The sequence below is a fragment of the Talpa europaea genome (assembly GCF_964194135.1).
Source record: "Talpa europaea genome assembly, chromosome: 3".
Classification (NCBI taxonomy): Eukaryota; Metazoa; Chordata; class Mammalia; order Eulipotyphla; family Talpidae; genus Talpa; species Talpa europaea.
In genome coordinates, this window is record NC_140069.1 from 108,214,363 (window position 1) to 108,232,107 (window position 17,745).

General features: G+C 38.0%; 1 protein-coding gene across 18 annotated transcripts in view; it reads right to left on the reverse strand.

Moving 5' to 3' along the window:
• The window catches only part of ADAM22 (ADAM metallopeptidase domain 22), a gene marked incomplete at both ends in the record, with an annotated part of 200,909 nt that extends 186,809 nt beyond the window's left edge, over positions 1 to 14,100 (reverse strand). For 9 of the 18 annotated variants that reach the window (XM_084229403.1, XM_084229397.1, XM_084229400.1 and 6 more), the window contains 2 exons: positions 13,399 to 13,559; positions 14,016 to 14,097. In XM_084229403.1, the coding sequence (XP_084085529.1) occupies positions 13,399 to 13,559; positions 14,016 to 14,097 (243 nt within the window). Of the gene's footprint in view, positions 1 to 13,329; positions 13,560 to 14,015 lie in introns of all 18 variants that reach the window. The other 9 variants (XM_084229404.1, XM_084229401.1, XM_084229412.1 and 6 more) reach the window with 3 other exon arrangements.
• Between the last annotated feature and the right edge of the window lie 3,645 nt (positions 14,101 to 17,745).

The window sequence follows — 17,745 nt, forward strand, 5'->3', positions numbered from 1 at the left end:
AAAGGTAGGTTTGAATCCATGCAGTCTAATTCTAGGTCCTCTAACTCTTAAATCATTATTGTATAATGTTCTTTTAAGAAGAAAACTACATCAGGTCCACTACATCAAATAACATAGCTTACTTCAACATTTATTCATTACAATGCGCATGAGTAAAAACAATCTTGCCTAATGCTGAACTAAACAGTATTAGTCCAGGAGATAATTTCCTTACATTTCATTCCATATACATAGTTTCCAAGAACCTATTGAATACATTAACAGAGGTCTTACTGCATAACAAGAACCTTTCTTTACTAAAAATTGAGACATTCTAAAACCATAGTAGACTCCCCAGTAGTAAGGTAATACAGGAACAAAGAATCATGAAGGATCAGTGTAAATAAAATAAATATTACAAAAAAGATATCATGTCAATGAAAAAATAAGCCACAAAATTATAAGGTATTTTCAACACAGATAACCAATAATAAAAAAGAATCCAAAATAAATTTTAAATACCTACAAATCAATAAGAAAAAGAAATAGAAAAACAAGGAAAATATATGATTAGGTCAGTCAGAAGAAAAAGTATGGATCACCAAATGTGATCTACCTGATTAGTCATTAAGGAAAAGAAAAGTAAACTAATTAGACACCATTTCACACCTATAATATTGTGTTAGATATTTAAAAGTCTTTTGATTCCAAATGATGGTGAATATGGGGATGTACACTGCTGACAGGCTGTCAACTGACACAAATACTATGTGATTTGCCAATATGTAGAAAAGTTGAAAATTCATAAACTGTAAGAATTGACAGTTTATGTCCTCCACGTAAGACACCAAATATGTCATAAAAGAGTGGAAGCAAAGGCAGGAAAGATGTACAGCAACTTCAAGATAATTTTATATGGGAAGGAAGAGGGACTAGAACAGAAGGAAAACATCAGCTGAATCTAAAATGTTTTATTAAAAAAACTACTAAATTTTGTGATTCTGAGTGCTAGGTACAAAGATATCTGTCACATTACTCTGCATTTTTTTATTTTCTTATATTTTTTGAACTATTTCAAAATATCAGCTTTTTAACAAAACTTGTCCTGAAGAATCAATTTTCACAATCACCTTCACATTGTGGATTTCACTGGTATCACAGAGCAGCCGAAGAATGACCAACACACCACAGAGATATCTCTGATACTGCTGCCAGGAAAACAAGAGACAAAAACTGATGACTGGAAGCTGCTAGGAGGCACATCTGACCCAACTTTCTGAAACCTTTTTAAGCAAAGCTGCTCAAAGGAAGAGCTGTCTTATAAGGACTGAGCTCATCTATCAGGAATGCTGTAGGGGAGTTTTTAAAACTGTAAGTCAAAACCATCACCCATTAGAGGGCTCTGAAATCACTTTACTGCACCATGGCCAGGTTTTGGGTTTTTTTTTTTGGGGGGGGGGGAAGGAAACAGGAAACCGCATGGAACAGAGTAGAAGGTAAAGTATACTACTGCATGTAAAAGGTCAAGTGTTATTTCACCACACAATTGTTACGATTTCTGGTGTGTGTATGTGTGTATGTTCTCACAAGTTCACACAAGGTTTAACACAAATATTTATAGCAGCATTATGCATAATTCCCCACAAATAGGAACAACCCAAATCTCCATGAAGAGAACAAATAAGGGAATATTACTCAGCAATAAAAAAGAAACAAAGCACAAAGCACGTGCTACGACATGGATGAACCTTGAAAACATTAATCTAAATGAAAGAAGCCAGTCAACACAAAGAATCCACATAATCTATGTTCCATTTATATGAAATATTTAGAACAGACCAATCTATAGAGGCAGCTGGTAGATTAGCAATTTTCTAAAGCTGTGGGGGTAGAGAGGAGTGTAGGAAAACAGGGCAAGTTTGGGGAATGGGTATGGGTTTTTTGGTAAAGCAATGAAAATGTTTTAAAATTCACTGTGATGATAGTTAATAAGGATATTATAAATGCATATGCAAAATATGCATTATTTTGTTGCTGAGATTACATTAGGTCAGTTGAAATTATGACAACTGCTACAGAGTTAATTTTGTGGGTCAAACACTGGATCTTAATCTTTTAATGTGGGTGCTCCTTCACAACCATCAGCTCTTTCTTTTCTGATCTTAAACCTGCTTTCAGATCCTTCACTCACATAGTAAGTGCTGGAAAACAGCTGAGAACCATCATTCCCTGGGGCCTCCACTAATGCTAAATCAGATATGTGAATCTTTAAGCAACATGGAAAGTGTATGATGTGAATACATTCTATCTCCTAAGAAATAAAGTAAATATTTTATGTTAACTTATTAGTCATTAAAAGAGAGGTGAAATTTGGAAAAATGAAACAAAACATTAAAGAATTAAGTATTTAGACTTAATTACAGAAAGAAAAAAGGGGATGCTGTCCTTAGTTCAAAACCATATTGGAAAAAAAAAAATCAAACTCCAAGAACAAATATCAAGGGAATTCCTTAGCTCTCAAAAGTTCAGATCCATCAAAAATACAGTATGTCACTCTCTCAAAAGACAAACATCACTCTCTTAAAGAAAATTCAGCTCCAAGCAGAAAATGGAAAATTTTGGTACATGAATTTATACAAAAAAGTTAAATAGCTTGCATTTTATTTTTGTTGGGAAAGATGGGGCAATAAACTGACATGTATGAATTTGTCACAGTGATTAAGTAGTTGAAAGACAGCAAGGCAGCTCTATGTGGTAGAATGTCGGTACCAATCATTGTCTGTGTTCCCACCATTTTCTCTGGTGTTCTCTATCCTTATCGTTACGGCCCTGATTTTCCCAATAAATTCTGCCTCTAATCTGAAGCAATAAGGATAGCTAGTTCAGTTCAGATGCTCATACTCATGGGATCCTCATAGAACTTGGGCACAGTCTACAGGGTGACTATGTAGGCCAGCAGGAGTGTATGTGGGAGAAAAAGAGGAAGAAAGAAGTCAGAGACAGGTGAGGGGGAGGAAGGCCAGGCTCCCCTCAAACCCATCCCAACAAAATATCTCTGAGGAATCCTCTTACCCCCCACCTCTGGCCTGTACCCCAGTTGTTGTATGCACAAATAAATAAATCTTTAATATATATATTTTTTAATTATCTATATGAAAGAAATACTGTAACTGTTGGAAACACAACAAAAGTAGAGAAATTCATAACATGAATGGCCACAGAACTTTTTCCAGCATCTCTGAGACAAAAAGTTGAAACAAAGACAGGCCCACAAATATTTTTTGCGCATCACCTGCAGGCCAGCCAGTGGATAAACAATGGTGAATACACATGACAAAGTTGAGCAATTAGTCTGTCTCATGAGGACATTTTCTATTAACACGGTCAGGTAATCAGCACTCCAATATCCCCCACAGCAACGCCCACATTTTATACCTAGCCAATAAGGAACGTTTTACTTTTATGGTACTTGAAAATTTGCCTCATCATTCCTTAATACTGAGACTGCATCCTGTAGCAATGTAGCAATGATCACTCTTGAAGACTTTAAGAAGTGACAAGCTCAGCAAGTGTAGAAAGCAGACTGAGCACATCACTCAAGAGTTTAAGGCTAAGAGAATTGGAGTGTTGAGAATAAGGAGATTGATATTAGGTGGGTAATTATTCCAGCAGTAAAGGACAGAAGGGACATTAAATTCACATTCAAAGAAGAGAATGAACGAGGGACAATTTAAAGGGAACAAAAGAAATAAAACAAACAAACAAAAAAAACACCAAAAATACCATAATAAAAACATTATATTAAAAAATAGACATGAAGAAGTAAAATGAAAAGCTTATTGAACTATAACTAACACCTTTTTTAAATCCAAAGACAGGTCCAGCAGTAGGTATGGTTTCTAACACTAAATGCAAATAAACTTTCAGAGATTTGTCTTTAGTTTAGTTGCTAAGACAAACAAGGGCATGTGACAGAAAGAAATTAGGGGGGAAAATACAAAAAAGCCAACAGTCATAGAGTAAATGAACAGAGCAAGACTAAGTTCATAAGAAAACGACAAATGGAAAGAGGCAATAGGAAAATGACAGAACCTATACTGAGAGGTAAAGGAAAGAGATAAAGAGAAAATAATTGGCCAGGGAAAACCTGATATAATAGAGGTCTGGAGGCATAAGAGTGGAACGGGATTCTCTACAAATTGTGGCATCAATGATTTCATCTAGTCAAAATTCGCTTGTTGAGAATTTGCTATTTTATAAGGTTCTTTGATCAACAATGAGAAGAAATAAATATGAAGATTAGGATGTAGGAATATGCTTTTCTGTTCAATGAAAGTAAATTTTACCCATCACCTCACAACTGTAAAGTTCATGATTTCATAATCAGAACATTTAAGAAATGTCCTAAGCAACTCATTAATCTATGACCTCAAGTAGATTTCATACTAAATTGCTTAAATTATGAATTAATATAATTTTCCCTTCATTAAATATGAAAACATTGTCTCTGCAAGATCATCAAGAACTACATGAACACCATGTTAAACTTGAAATACTACATTAAATGAGAATTCTCAGTATCTTAGCACCAATATATCCCCCTGTTTTTTACCTGAGAGGAACAGAAGAATCAACAAACACTGCTATACACCATGGCTTGACATAGCCTGATTTCTAGTCACTCACCTAGTCAGAAATGGCCTCACCTTTGGGATCAGCAATGAACGTTCCTTCAATTTTCCCTAACTTCCTATCAATCAAAACCTGTACAAGATTTATGTCCAATATAAGTACCACATATCTTATGAGGAAATATGTTTAGAAAAAAGCAAGGTACTATTTATAGCTAAACTAGCTGTACAAGATCATAAAATATAAGAACAATTTTGTGGTCCTCAACTGAAATTTTCATCATTTTCAGTGATAATCTTCACAGTCAATAAAACTTCTTAAGACATGATGATTTAATTTTGCATAGTGTTAAATTTGCAAGTGTACCTACAAAAAAATCTTCCACTATTCTTATTAAATACTTAAGTAAAGTTTTCTTAGAAATATGCTACAGGGCCTCCCCGGTGGCGCAGCGGTTGAGCGCTGGGTTGCAAAGCTGCCCGCAGTCTCTGCAGCACCGGTTCAATCCCCGGCTGCTCCCAGGCCACCGGAGGAGGGTCCCACAAGGCGCGCAGACCTCTCCTGCCGCCCGCTGCTCCCCTCAGCAGTGTACTTCGGTCCTTCTGCCTGCTCTGCTCCCCGCTCTGGCTCTGGTGAATTCTCTCACCCTCCCGCACTTCTGACTGTACCCACTGCATGTATAAAACAAACAAACAAATAAATAAATAAAACATGCCTCTATTTAAAAAAAAATCTATAAAAAAAAAAAAAGAAATATGCTACAAAGTATTGCTAAACTGAAGGTAATAACCAAATTCACCTTGAAAATAATCCACTATCCCAAAGAAACTGACACCAAAATTACCCATCCTTATAAGGGCAAATTTTCCAAATTCCCACATACAAAATATCTCATCATTCAAGGCAGGGGAGTGCATGCAGGAAGCATAGAAATTGACTAACTAGAGGTAACCGTTAGAAACACAAAGTAGTACAAAGTAGAATAAGTGGTCCAATAAAACTCTCAAGTAGGAGTTCTCCTTGGATAAAAAGTTTTAAAGCCACTTGCAAAATGTGAACTCTTGAGGCCAAACTTCAGGAAAACATCATTAATTTCCAGTGTCAAAAGGGTTAACTATGGTTCTTTACTTGGGACAAAAAAAGCAACAGAAGGGGCAACTATTGCTAAATGCTAAAATCCCATGGCACAAAATTAATTTTTTTAAAGATTTATTTATTTATGCATACAAGAACTGGGGTACAGGCCAGAGGTGTGGTGGGTGAGAGGATTCACCAGAGACAGAGTGGGGAACGGAACAGGCAGAAAGACAGAAATACACTGCTGAGGGGAGCAGCGGGCTAGACAGGAGAGGTCTGCTGAGCCATGTGGGTTGCTCCCTGGCCAGGGAGCAAACCTATGCCACAGTGGCTGCGGGCAGCTTCATAGGTTGCGTCTTAACTAACCCCGTGCACCACCGGGGAGGCCCACAAAATTAAATTTTAAAAAGGAAAAGAGGGCCTCCCCAGTGGTGCAGCAGGTTGAGCACAGCGCTGTGAAGCTGTCCACAGCCTCTGCAGCGCGGGTTTGATTCCCGGCTGGCCAGGGAAATTCCCACATGGCAGGGCAGACCTCTCCTGTAGCTCCAGCTGTTCCCCTCAGCAGTGCATTTTGGTCGTCTGCCTGTTCTGCTCCCGGCTCTGTCTCTGGTGAATCCTCTCACCCTCCTGCACCTCTGGCCTGTACCCCAGCTCTTGTATAAAAATAAATAAATCTTAAAAAAAAAAAAAAGCACTCATTAAAAAAAAAAAGAAACTTTAAAAAGGAAAAGAAAAAATGTAGTTTTGCCCTTGCTGATATAAATATGATTCTGAAAAATCTCTTCAATACAGACAGATGTAGGGGTGGAGTGGAGGTCAGGGTGGAGTAAATACTTCATTCCTTCTCTTCCTATTCAGAACTACTGATATTTCTGGATCATGGGACAGCATTTTTTATTTTATTTTCAAAATCAAGTTACATATAATAATCTATTTTGGGGGAAAACAAAACAGATTTCTATTTTAAAAGCACCTTAAATAATGACATGATAGTAAAGGACAGTTACAAGTTTGCAATCATTTTTTATATATGAAGTGTTTTATATGGCACATGAACTCTATTTTAATTAAGTATAAAATAACTAATTATCAAAAAGGGTTATAAATTCACTACTTAGAGATAAAAGAAAGCATTCATTCATTCATTCATTCACACCCTAACTTGTTCCAAAATTATTTCAGGGTATTTATATGGGAGCTTATAAGATAAAATACAACTTTTAAATAGATGAATAAACTGGGAAGAAATGAAAATTGACCTTTTCAATAAACACTTATAAAGTATATACTCTATACCAAGTGCTATTCTAGGCAGTAAAGATGTATGGTCAACAATCAGACAAGAGCACTACAATAGGCTTGGACTTATTATAGAAAAGTGATCAGAAGACACTTATATGATTACTCATTTTAGTTTGAATACTTATTTTGTTTGAAGCATAACAAGCATATGAAAATGTGCACAAATATGACTTCTCAGATTGATGAATTATTACAAGTCAAGAGATATTTGTGATGGCTTTTGAGCTGAAATGAGGATGAGGACAAGGAGCATGCTGATGTACCAGGAATGAAGTTGCTAGGAAAACTCAGGCTGTGACTTTCACTTTGGAGGAGGCCCTTGAAATTTTTGGCATATAATTCAAGGAAGTTATGTTCTATATCTCTCCTCTTTGTCCTGATGAAACACAATAAGTTATGGATTCCAATATTTTGATTAATACTATAACTGGTGTCTTAGGAACCAGTTACAAGGTCCTTCAAAATATCCTTCAAACACATCTGATCGGCGATTAGAGTTGTCAAGGAAGTGACTGAGAAAACTGATACCAATTCGAAACCAAACTCTCTTGCAACTAAAATCCAAAGACAGACCCAAGAGTACACAGAGCTCCTCAACTCTTAGGTGTGAAATGGAATCCAGTGTAGTGGGGCTAAAGTATCTACATGTAAATCTCATCTCAATTACCTTTGTGATTTTACAGCTGGTTAGTATTACCTGTCAGTGTGATTTTTATGAGGATGCAAGAGTTAATACTATGCACTAACTACTTAGAAAAGTATCCTGCATATAAAATCACATTAGTTATCACATTAGTTATCATGTATTAAATGTTAACATATGCAATATATACAATAATACCATTATAAGTATCCCTGTCTTATCCTGATTTCTCTTCCCTATCTTCTCACCATTTCCCTCAAGTTCCCTTCCTTTGCTCTCCTTCTTCCTTTTATTAACATCCTTTTCTGGTTTGGGGACAATTCATGAGATGTAATGATAAATGTGGCCCTATCTGAACTCCACTGGAGTACTGAGAACTACTAACCATAGTGTGTCATGTCAGGAAAGGAGGTCTCCCTCCCAGTACTTTAGGAGGGGCTCTTAAAAATGAGGGGGCCTCCCTGGTGGCACAGGGGTTAAAGTCACAGCACTATCAAGCTATCTCCAGTCATTGCAGCATGAGTTCGATCCCTGGCCAGGACGCCGCAGACCTCTCCTGTCTCACCTACTGCTCCCCTCAGCAGTGTATTTCAATAGATCCACCTATTCTGCTTCCCGCTCTGTCTCTGGCCTACACCTGAGTTCTTCTATGCATAAATAAATAAAAATGAATCTTAAAAAAAATTAAAAGTGATACACACTTGGCATTCTTTGCAATATGAGAAAGCAAATAAAACTCTGAGCAATTTTTATCAGGAGCATGCTGAAAATCATTCATAATTTTGCATGAGTAGCTGTAAATAAGCAATGACAACACTAGTTTTCTTGTGCACAGTAAAATCACCAGGCAAACTGGCATCTTGTAGAGTAAAAACAAGAATCTTAAGGGAATCTCCTAGAATTCTGAATTTCATTTTCACTTAACTACTTAATTCTATGGAAAGAGAAGAAAAATACTGTGGGTAATATCTTCTTATTAACAAGCAGCAGAACAAAGTTTTTATTAGTGGCAAAACTTTATCAATATTGAGCTACTTACTTTAACAGATACACATTAAAAAAAAAAAAAAGATGTTTGTGCTATCCTTGCAAAATACTTCTAAAGCTGTAATTTCAAGGAGCCCATCTCCGCCAGGGAAGCAGTAATGCAGACAATTTACTGCCAAGCTGATTCAGTGCTCCCAAGTGAAACAGCACATTTTTAAGTACAGCTCATCCATGCTTAGACATATGTACACATATATTCATAAAAATGAATATTTTTTGCTTGATATTTTGCTACCATCTTGCATTTTCTCTATTCATTACTGATTATCAAAACTATGATACACTGTAGATCTATGTTATTGACACATAACTGACTACTTCAGAAGAAATTACCACACTTTCAGAGAAAGAGAAAAATAGTAACCTGTCTTACTGACAAGACTATAGCATAGCACTGTGAAGCTGTCTGCAGGCTCTACAGAGCATGCCAGATTCCCGGCTGGCCAGGGAGATACCCACATGGCACGGCAGACCTCTCCTGTCTCGCCCACTGCTCCTCTCGGCAGTGCTTTCAGTCTGTCTGCCTGCTCTGCTCCCATTCTGTCTCTGGTGAATCCTCTCACCCTTCCGTGCCTCTGACATGTACCCCAGTTCTTGTATAAAAATAAATGTATCCTTAAAAAAAAAATTCTATTCTTTGTAGATAAATGTAATCATAGATGGAAAAAAATTATTGAAAATTCATAGGGTGACTATTTAATAAAATAAAACATTAAATAACCTATCTTTGATGCTATAGGAAATGTGTGATAGTTGTGAAAAAGGAGTAATTACTAAGGAGCTTATTCTACAAATTAGCAATTACATGATTATCTGAACAAATCATGGATGACAGCTTGCCCATATGGATGTCCAGTTGAAATATATGCTTTGTGCTTCTACCTGAAAACATGTAATTTCTTCAGCACAAATAATTTTAGATCAGAAGAAAGACTCTGAATATTATGAATAGTCTAGTGTGAGTACTATTCAAAATAATGGAATTATTTTCAACTAGGTAGACAGCCATGAGGAGAACAAGGTTACCCATAATCATGATTTTTAGGAATCTATGGCATAATGAGCTTTCAGTATGAATTAACCATTCATGCAGTATGAGTTATGCATTCAAGTAACTGGTCATGCAGAAATATTTTATAATATGGATTCATATTAACAAAATTATTATTTCACACTAATCAAATTGCCAATATTTCCAGAAAATAACAATTTCTACCAAAAAGTGTCTTTTGTTCCATGTAGGGATCAAAAATGAAACAAGAACTTATCAAGGGTAAAATTATGTTTTATACCATCAAAGTTCTTACCAACATTTAATAACAAATTGCTGGTTTCAACAACTTATTCTCACCAGGTAAGAAGTAATTCCTGAATTGGGTAAGATGACCTATAATGTCTTTTCCATCTTTGGGACAGTTTAAGTCCACTTAGCTATGTAAATCTGAGTAATATGTAACTTATTTCTGGGAATGTGTTATATTCAGGTAATTAGGGTACCATTTTACATTGAAGTGATGTTGTAAAATTTCTAGTAAGTATTCAAGGAGCTTGAAGAAGTTAATTTTCTTAACAAAAACTCATATTACTTATGATATATCTATCCAGCATTCTTCTAAGTGCTTTGTATTGTCATACAATGTTTTCTGTACCCTTAGTAGCCAAATTCTGAGGAAACTTAACATGTATGTGAATTTTACCAATAAAGTGAACAACCACATTCACTTACTCTTCAAAATTAAAATTATTCATTTATAACAATTAGTATTATCCCACAATAACATGTATCAGATCATTTAACTTTCCTTATTGAAATCCATCCATTGCCTTCAGGACAAAGTCCAAATTGCTCAGCAAGTTGTGAAGATACTACAGCATTTACTCTCTGTTTTCCTATTTTATCTCATCAATCCTTTAAATTCCAACTATGTGTAGTTATCAAAAATGTGTTCTCTCATATGCCTATAGGCTCATGACCCTTCAGTTTGATATGCCTACCCACTCCTTTAATCTGCCCAATTCCTACTCACCCTCAGCATGTCCCCCTGAGAGTCCACCCTAACTGCTTGCCCTCATTTCCCCCACCATGGTTAAGTAGTACTGTGTCGACTCTACTACAGCTATCTCTGATGCCCTCTAAAAAATCCACAGAAGGGAAAAGTGCAACTGCTCACCTCCTCATCCATCTTTCCACTTGTCTGCGGAGCTTGAAGATTGGAACCATGTCTTTTATCTCTAAATCCCCAAGCCTTGCACAAAAATTGGTACACAGTAGGAGCTCAAGTAGATTAATGTCTTAAATAAATAAAAAAAATTATGTACATGCTTTTTGAGTTCATAGAAAATCTTCCTACTTTTATTTGTAAAGTATATAGGGAATTACTAAAAATATAAACTAATATGCCATGAATTACCTCTATTTAACTACCAAAGAAAAAACAAGGGCCATATGCAATTGACTTATGTTTTGAAATCCAATGATAGCTCTGAGGAAACCAGAGTTGCCAATTCTGGTTCCTTAACTAAAGGAAAACTCTTAAGTTCCTAATTATAGAGAAAGTTAGCACATGACAACTAAATCTTTACAATTCTGACTGTTGGATTCAGTCCTAGTCATCAATAATTTCTAACTGTAGTTTAAGGATGATGATGAACTGTAAAGTCTTCCCAAGTTATGCAGACATCCAACCAGTTACTGTGTGTGCCTTACTAAGTGCTAGGCACTGGATCTTTTTTCATGTGAAATTACTTTGATGACAAGACAATTTTGACTTGAATTAATAATCTGTTCGTATGTTTGACTCAAATCCTATAAATCATTAACCTCTAACCAAAAGCCAGTCATTTTCATTTGAGGTTTATTGTTAAGAGTAGTAAAAGCTGCAAGGACCCAAGGTATCTTCTGCCTCAAGTGGAGAGGCCTGTGAAATGCAGAAGTGATACTCCATAAATAGGGAGAAAATGACTGGCCTGTTTTCCCAAAGTGCTGCCTTTCACCAGCACAGAAAAGGGCAGAGGGTACCCTACCAGCATAAGATAGGCCTGGCATTTTCAGTCCCAATCCTACAATTTTCTTTATCTTTACTTTCTTCTCCCAGAAAAATCTTTGTGTGATTTGTGTCAAAGCACTGGCAATATTAGTAAAATTTAGAACATGGGAAACTCTACAGGATGAAAGATTCTTTGTCTTCAACGAGTAAATTGTAAGGGAAAAAAAAACAAAGAAATAGATAGAGGAAACCATGCATTATAGAGATTAAAAAAAAAACTAATTGCAGTCTATAGACCTTATTTGGGTCCTGCATTAAACAAACAAAAAAAAAATGTACTGCATATGTTTATATATTAGATATGATGATGTCATGGTTACTTTTTCTTTACGGAATCATTATCTTTTAGAGGTACATGGTATTTTAAGTGAATTAAATGATATGTTTGCTTAAAAAAATACAGTAAGAGAAAGAAAAGGTAAATTATACCCAAAACAAGCTTGACCATGAATTGCTAATAAATATAGCAGATGAAACTGATTCATTGTAAGATTCTGCTTTTGCCTGGTTTGAAAATTTTTATAGTCAACATACAATAAATTGTATGTGGATGTAAAACTATTCCTCTACAGAAATAATTTTAAGTTATTGAAAAATTAGATACTGTATCCCCTTTTCTTTCAGTTTACTATGGGAACAAGTTGAAATGAAAAGGGGAAATCAGTAATTACTAAAACTTAACACAAATAATAAAATCCTTCATTAAAGGACCAGCATATTAGATTTTCTACTGCAGTAATCTAACTTCAATGAGTATTACTGCAGTCCTTTATATTAAATTTTAAGAAAACTAAGAACTTGGCTATACATATTTAAATCATATATTTCTATTTTACATATTTTGCACATAGAGAGAACTAGTATAACTATCACATCATCAAGATACATCTCAAAGTATTAATGGATATACTTATACATTGTGAAAAATGTTCAACCTGCATTTACTACAGTGAAGTTTACAAAAATTCTCCACTACATTAATAAGTTACACCTTATTATGTACTTACGGCTAGGTGAACTGTGGATGTATGATATAAATTTAAAAATGGGTAAATGGTATGTTTAGATTTTTAAAAACATAATTTATAAGTGCCTAATAAACAAAATACCCCTGATTACACCAAAGTAACTACTACCAATGAAGAAAGGGAGAGGAAGACACCTTTACAACTCTAGAGTCCACAAATTGAATGAGCTGAAAACTTTTGCGGATTAGCTTATCTTTATGGTTTGAGTTTAATGAGAGATATCCAGACTTGTTTTTTGCCTGCAGTACCAAACTGGTTTAAATCACTTCTAAAGTCGTCTGTTTGAGGATTAAAACATCAACAATAACGATGGAAATCCTGCCAAAGTATATTCCTCCTCTTGCCTATGCAAGGCTTTTCCTTGAGCGAGGTGAGAGGTGTCCGCCCCTATGCTCAGGCTGCTGCACTGCGGGAGGCATCCCGCACAAATTCCTCACTAGCAAAGCCCCTGGACTGTGGTTCTTGGGGGGGGGGGGTGTCCACCTTGCCCTTCTTTTTGTGCATAGGTAGCGCCATGGCCCACTCGCATTCGGATTGCGCTTTTACACCAAAGACACTGCATCTCCAGGGCAACCGAGAACAAACTTAGGGTCGTGGGTGGGCCGGACCGAGCTGAGAACCACCCTTGGACAGCGCCTCTCACCTGCCTGCCGCCAGGGTCACCCCGCACCCTCGTGTTGAGCGCGCCGTGCCGGGTTTGGTCTTCGCCGCCCGAGCGGTAGATGAGCCGGAGTGGCACGATGCTCTGGCGCTCTAGGAAACGGTTTTCGTTCCTTCTATCCAGCTCAGTCAGCGAGGCTTCTCCTCCAGGAAGGAAGGGAGTAAGGTGGGGTTGGGAAGAAAAGGCGAAAATAATGACCCCGATCCACACTTTGCCATCCTGCGGTCCGACGCTTCCCCTACGAAAATCCCACCGCGCCCTCCCTCTCGGGCCTCCTGGGAAGGGCACAGAGGCACCGGCCTGAGAGCCTTGGACCAGCTCATTTGATAGCATCCAGGATCCGGGCCCAGTAAAAGAGCACCCTTTTCCCAACCTCCGCATTCCTCTTCTTGCAAAGAAAAACAGGCATTTGACCAAAGGCTTCTAAAGCATCCGCGCGCCCCCACACATGTATTTTTGCTCCACTTCTCATCACCCTACCAAATAAAAAATCTCCCCGCGCACTCGGAAAATGAGGATGCCCCTTTTCAAGGAGCCTAGGGTTCCAAAGATTCCCGGAAAATGGTACGTCCCGAAGCCACAGAGGGTGGAGAACTTACCTGGCCGCCCGCAGCGCGCCAGGGGGCAGGTCCCCAGGGCGCAGAGCAGCAAGAAAGGCACAGACGCCGCCGCCGCCTGCATGGTGCTGCCGTCAGCCCGCCTAGTTCCAGACGCTCAGCTTCTCATGCCCCGGCAGGCAGCCGGGTCCGGCTTCCTCGCCCCGCGCCACCGCACCTCGGCTCTCCTCGGCCGCCCCCTGCTAGCCCCGGCGGGTGCTGCGGCGGCCGCGGCGCTGCAGCTTCCACCGCGGCGCTGCCTCAGTGCTGCATTGTGCTCCGCGGGCGCTTCCGCTGGCGGGGGGAGCGAGCGAGTGCTGCATTGGGCGGTTGTCTGTAGCTAAGTGGTTTCTAGCGCCTCCCACCTCATCGCTCCGCAAAGGCTCTGGCGGGCGGCGAGCGCTCCGCGGGGAGCGAGCGCCTGCTGCACTTGCCCACCACGCGCGGGCAGGGGCGCGCGCAGGAGTGTCAGCTGGGAAATGTAGTTCTCTCTCCGCGTCCCTCTGGGCTCCACCACAGCGCGAAAGAACTGTCGCGACTTTGGGACCGCAAGGTCCTCTACCGCCTGAAAAGCGGAGGGAGGGAGGAATCGGGCCAGAGAGGTCATCCCTGGCAGACCTCTTGGCACCAAGGATATCCAGTTGCTGTTTATTCACCCAATTCTTCCGCAAGAAACTGCACTGTTCCACAAGATTAGTTACTAAAATTACCTTCAGGGAATGGAACCTTCAAGAGTAAGGGTAAGTTGATCATTTAATAAATTATCAAATATTGATTGATATCCTACCACTCTGCCGGGCGGTTGACTAAACCCAAGGAACACATCACGGGTATGAGGCGCCTGCTCCTAGTCGTAGTGGAATAAGCACCTTTTTTTTTTTTTTTTTTTTTCCACAATACAGTGTGAGAAAGGTCCTGGTAACTCCTAGAGGGCCTGGGGAAGGAAGAGAGGTGTGACGAGAGAGCCTCCTGAAAAAGGTCTATTCAGGCTCTTGAAGAATATGTTTGATTTAGTCAAACTCTGTGGGATGTTTTTCTTTCTGTTGCCTGCTGCAAACCTGTTTTTGAAAACCAGGCTTGGGGGGATTCTTCTTTCTGAGGCAGCTACATTTTTCTTTAATTCCAAATATTACATACCTCTTGAATAATAATTATGAAAATAGTTTAACTTTTGTGTATTAGTTTTACAGAGGTCACATAGTGTCATTTGAACCCTATGTCAACAATGTTATTATTACCATTTAGAGAGAAATTAGAGCTGTACCTTTCAAATGCTGTCTCCACTAGCGACATGTAACTATATAAATTTTAATTAAAATTAAATGAATTTAAATTTCAAGATTGTTAATACAGTGTATCACATTAGTCTCCTTTGGTCACTTTGTAGTAGTGTGCTTTGGCCACATCTTGCCCATTTCATCTTGCCTAGTTTCTATTTATATATGTAATACAGTATATATTAATCATGTTATATATAAACCCATCATATATACAGAAGCCAGGTGCATATAGTTTTAATTGGTAAAGCTGAATCAAGAGGCAGCTAGAGGAGGCCTGATCTTCAGAGAGTAATAGAGTTGCTTCATAGATCAGTGTCTTTAGGAGCAAAATGTATTGGATAACTGATGCCACATCAATAATATTTTCAGAGTTCCAATGATCAGAGACATGCCAGGACATCTTATTCAAAGAAAAGGACAAATTATTGCATCCTGAATTTCCCAAACTTGAAAAGGAAGCATAATTTCTGGTAGGCCTCTTCAGATCCTGTATATGGTGTATATTGATTTGGGAATACTAATTTGACTGTCATGAAAGTCTGTCAGCTATAAGCAGAAAAGGACTGTGCAACCATATGGCCCAGGCATGTTCAAAGTTTCTAGAGGCAACAGTGCAAGAAGAGTGAAGTTTACTACAAGCTTCTATCACGAAATCACAAGCAAGGCCCTAGAGGATTTAGATTAAGGCCATGCCATCTCAATGGGGAATTACACACTTTCTGTAAAAGTGAAAAGTGTGTTGTGTAAGGTGAGAAATGAAGCACCTATGTGGCAAAAACCATCATGTGGTCAAAAGTGCTGATCGTAAGCTGGGATTCTGTCAGACCTATTAAGTCATAACATCAGGCAGGTGTAGCAACAATCTATTGAAAGATGGAATTAGTATATCAAGGATTAAACAAGTACAGGATCAGAGGACTCAAGAGGGTTGCATGAACAGGCAACCCAGATACCCATGTCATCTATCACTGCTTTTTAGATCTTGTCTCTCAGATCACACCTATAGATATACTGGACATTCTGTAAAGCCAGGTGAAAAGCAAAGAAAAATACAAATGTAGTATATGGATTATTTACTTCCAGGGGAGCAAGCTGAAAATAGTTGACAACTGCCATACAGCTCCACTCAGGAATGACACTGAAAGCCACAGAGGAAATCTTCCCAATGAGCAGAGCTTCAACTGGTATACCAAATCATCCCGTTGTGTAGAAAAATAAGTGGCCTTCATGAAAACATTTTCAACATCACTTATCATCAGAAAAATGCAAAGCAAAAGCACATGAGATACCACCTTACTCCAGTGAGAATGGCTCATATCAAAAAACCAGAAATAAGTGTTGGTGAAAATGTAGAGAAAAAGGAATCCTTGTACACTCTTGGTAGGAATGTAGAATGGTCTAGCCTATGGCAAACAGTATAGAGTTTCCTCAAAATATTAAAAATAGATATGCCATAAGGCCCAGCAACTCCACTCCTAAGTATTTACCAGAACATGAAATCACTAATTTGAAGGGATACATGCACCCCTATATTCACTGCAGCACTATTTATAATAGCCAAGTTATGGAAACAACCTAAATATCCAGACAAAGCAGTGAATTAAGATGTGGTGTGTGTGTGTGTGTGTGTACACACACACACACAAATACTACTCAGCGATCAAAAAAGATACTCATGCCATTTACAAGAAGATGGTTAGAATTAGAGGGAATTATGCTAAGTGAAAGAAGTTAGGAGAAAGACAAATATTACATGGCTTACATGCATATGTAGACTATAGAAGGGAAAAAAAAAACCAAAGGAACTAACAAAACTAAACCAAAACAAACCCTAGAAATATGACTGCAGAATTAAGGCTGCTAGAGGAAAAGGGAGGATGTGAGTGTACACAAAGTGGGGAGGGGACCCAGTGAGTGCTTTGATGGTGCCATGGTGTCATCACATACATCTGAGGTATGAAGCTATTCACTTCAATCATTTATGGTGTTGTAAACCAATGTTACCTCAAGAAAAATAAAAAGGAACTGACCTTAGTTTAGAATATATGTGGATTCATGGACAATGAGAAATGAGTAGCATTAATTACTGGTACCATTAAGGAGTAAAGAGTCATTTTTGATAAAAATTTCCAAAGGTAAATAATTAAGAACAATGTAAAATTATTTTATTTCATAGGGTAGCCTGGTTAAATTTTTCTTCATAACTTATATTTATACCTAGAAATAACCTGATTCTTTAGTGCCAACACACTAGTATGGTCCAACTAGGTCATCCTCAAGTATCATGTTTCTAATAATGACTTCTAGAATACAAACACAGAAATTAGTATTTTCTCCTGTCTGTGTGAAATTTAAGTTTTCAAAAGCAATATGGCCATGTCATAGTGAGATTCTAATTTCAACAGACAATAAATATAATATATCCAAATTTATAATGTTAAATATTTATATTC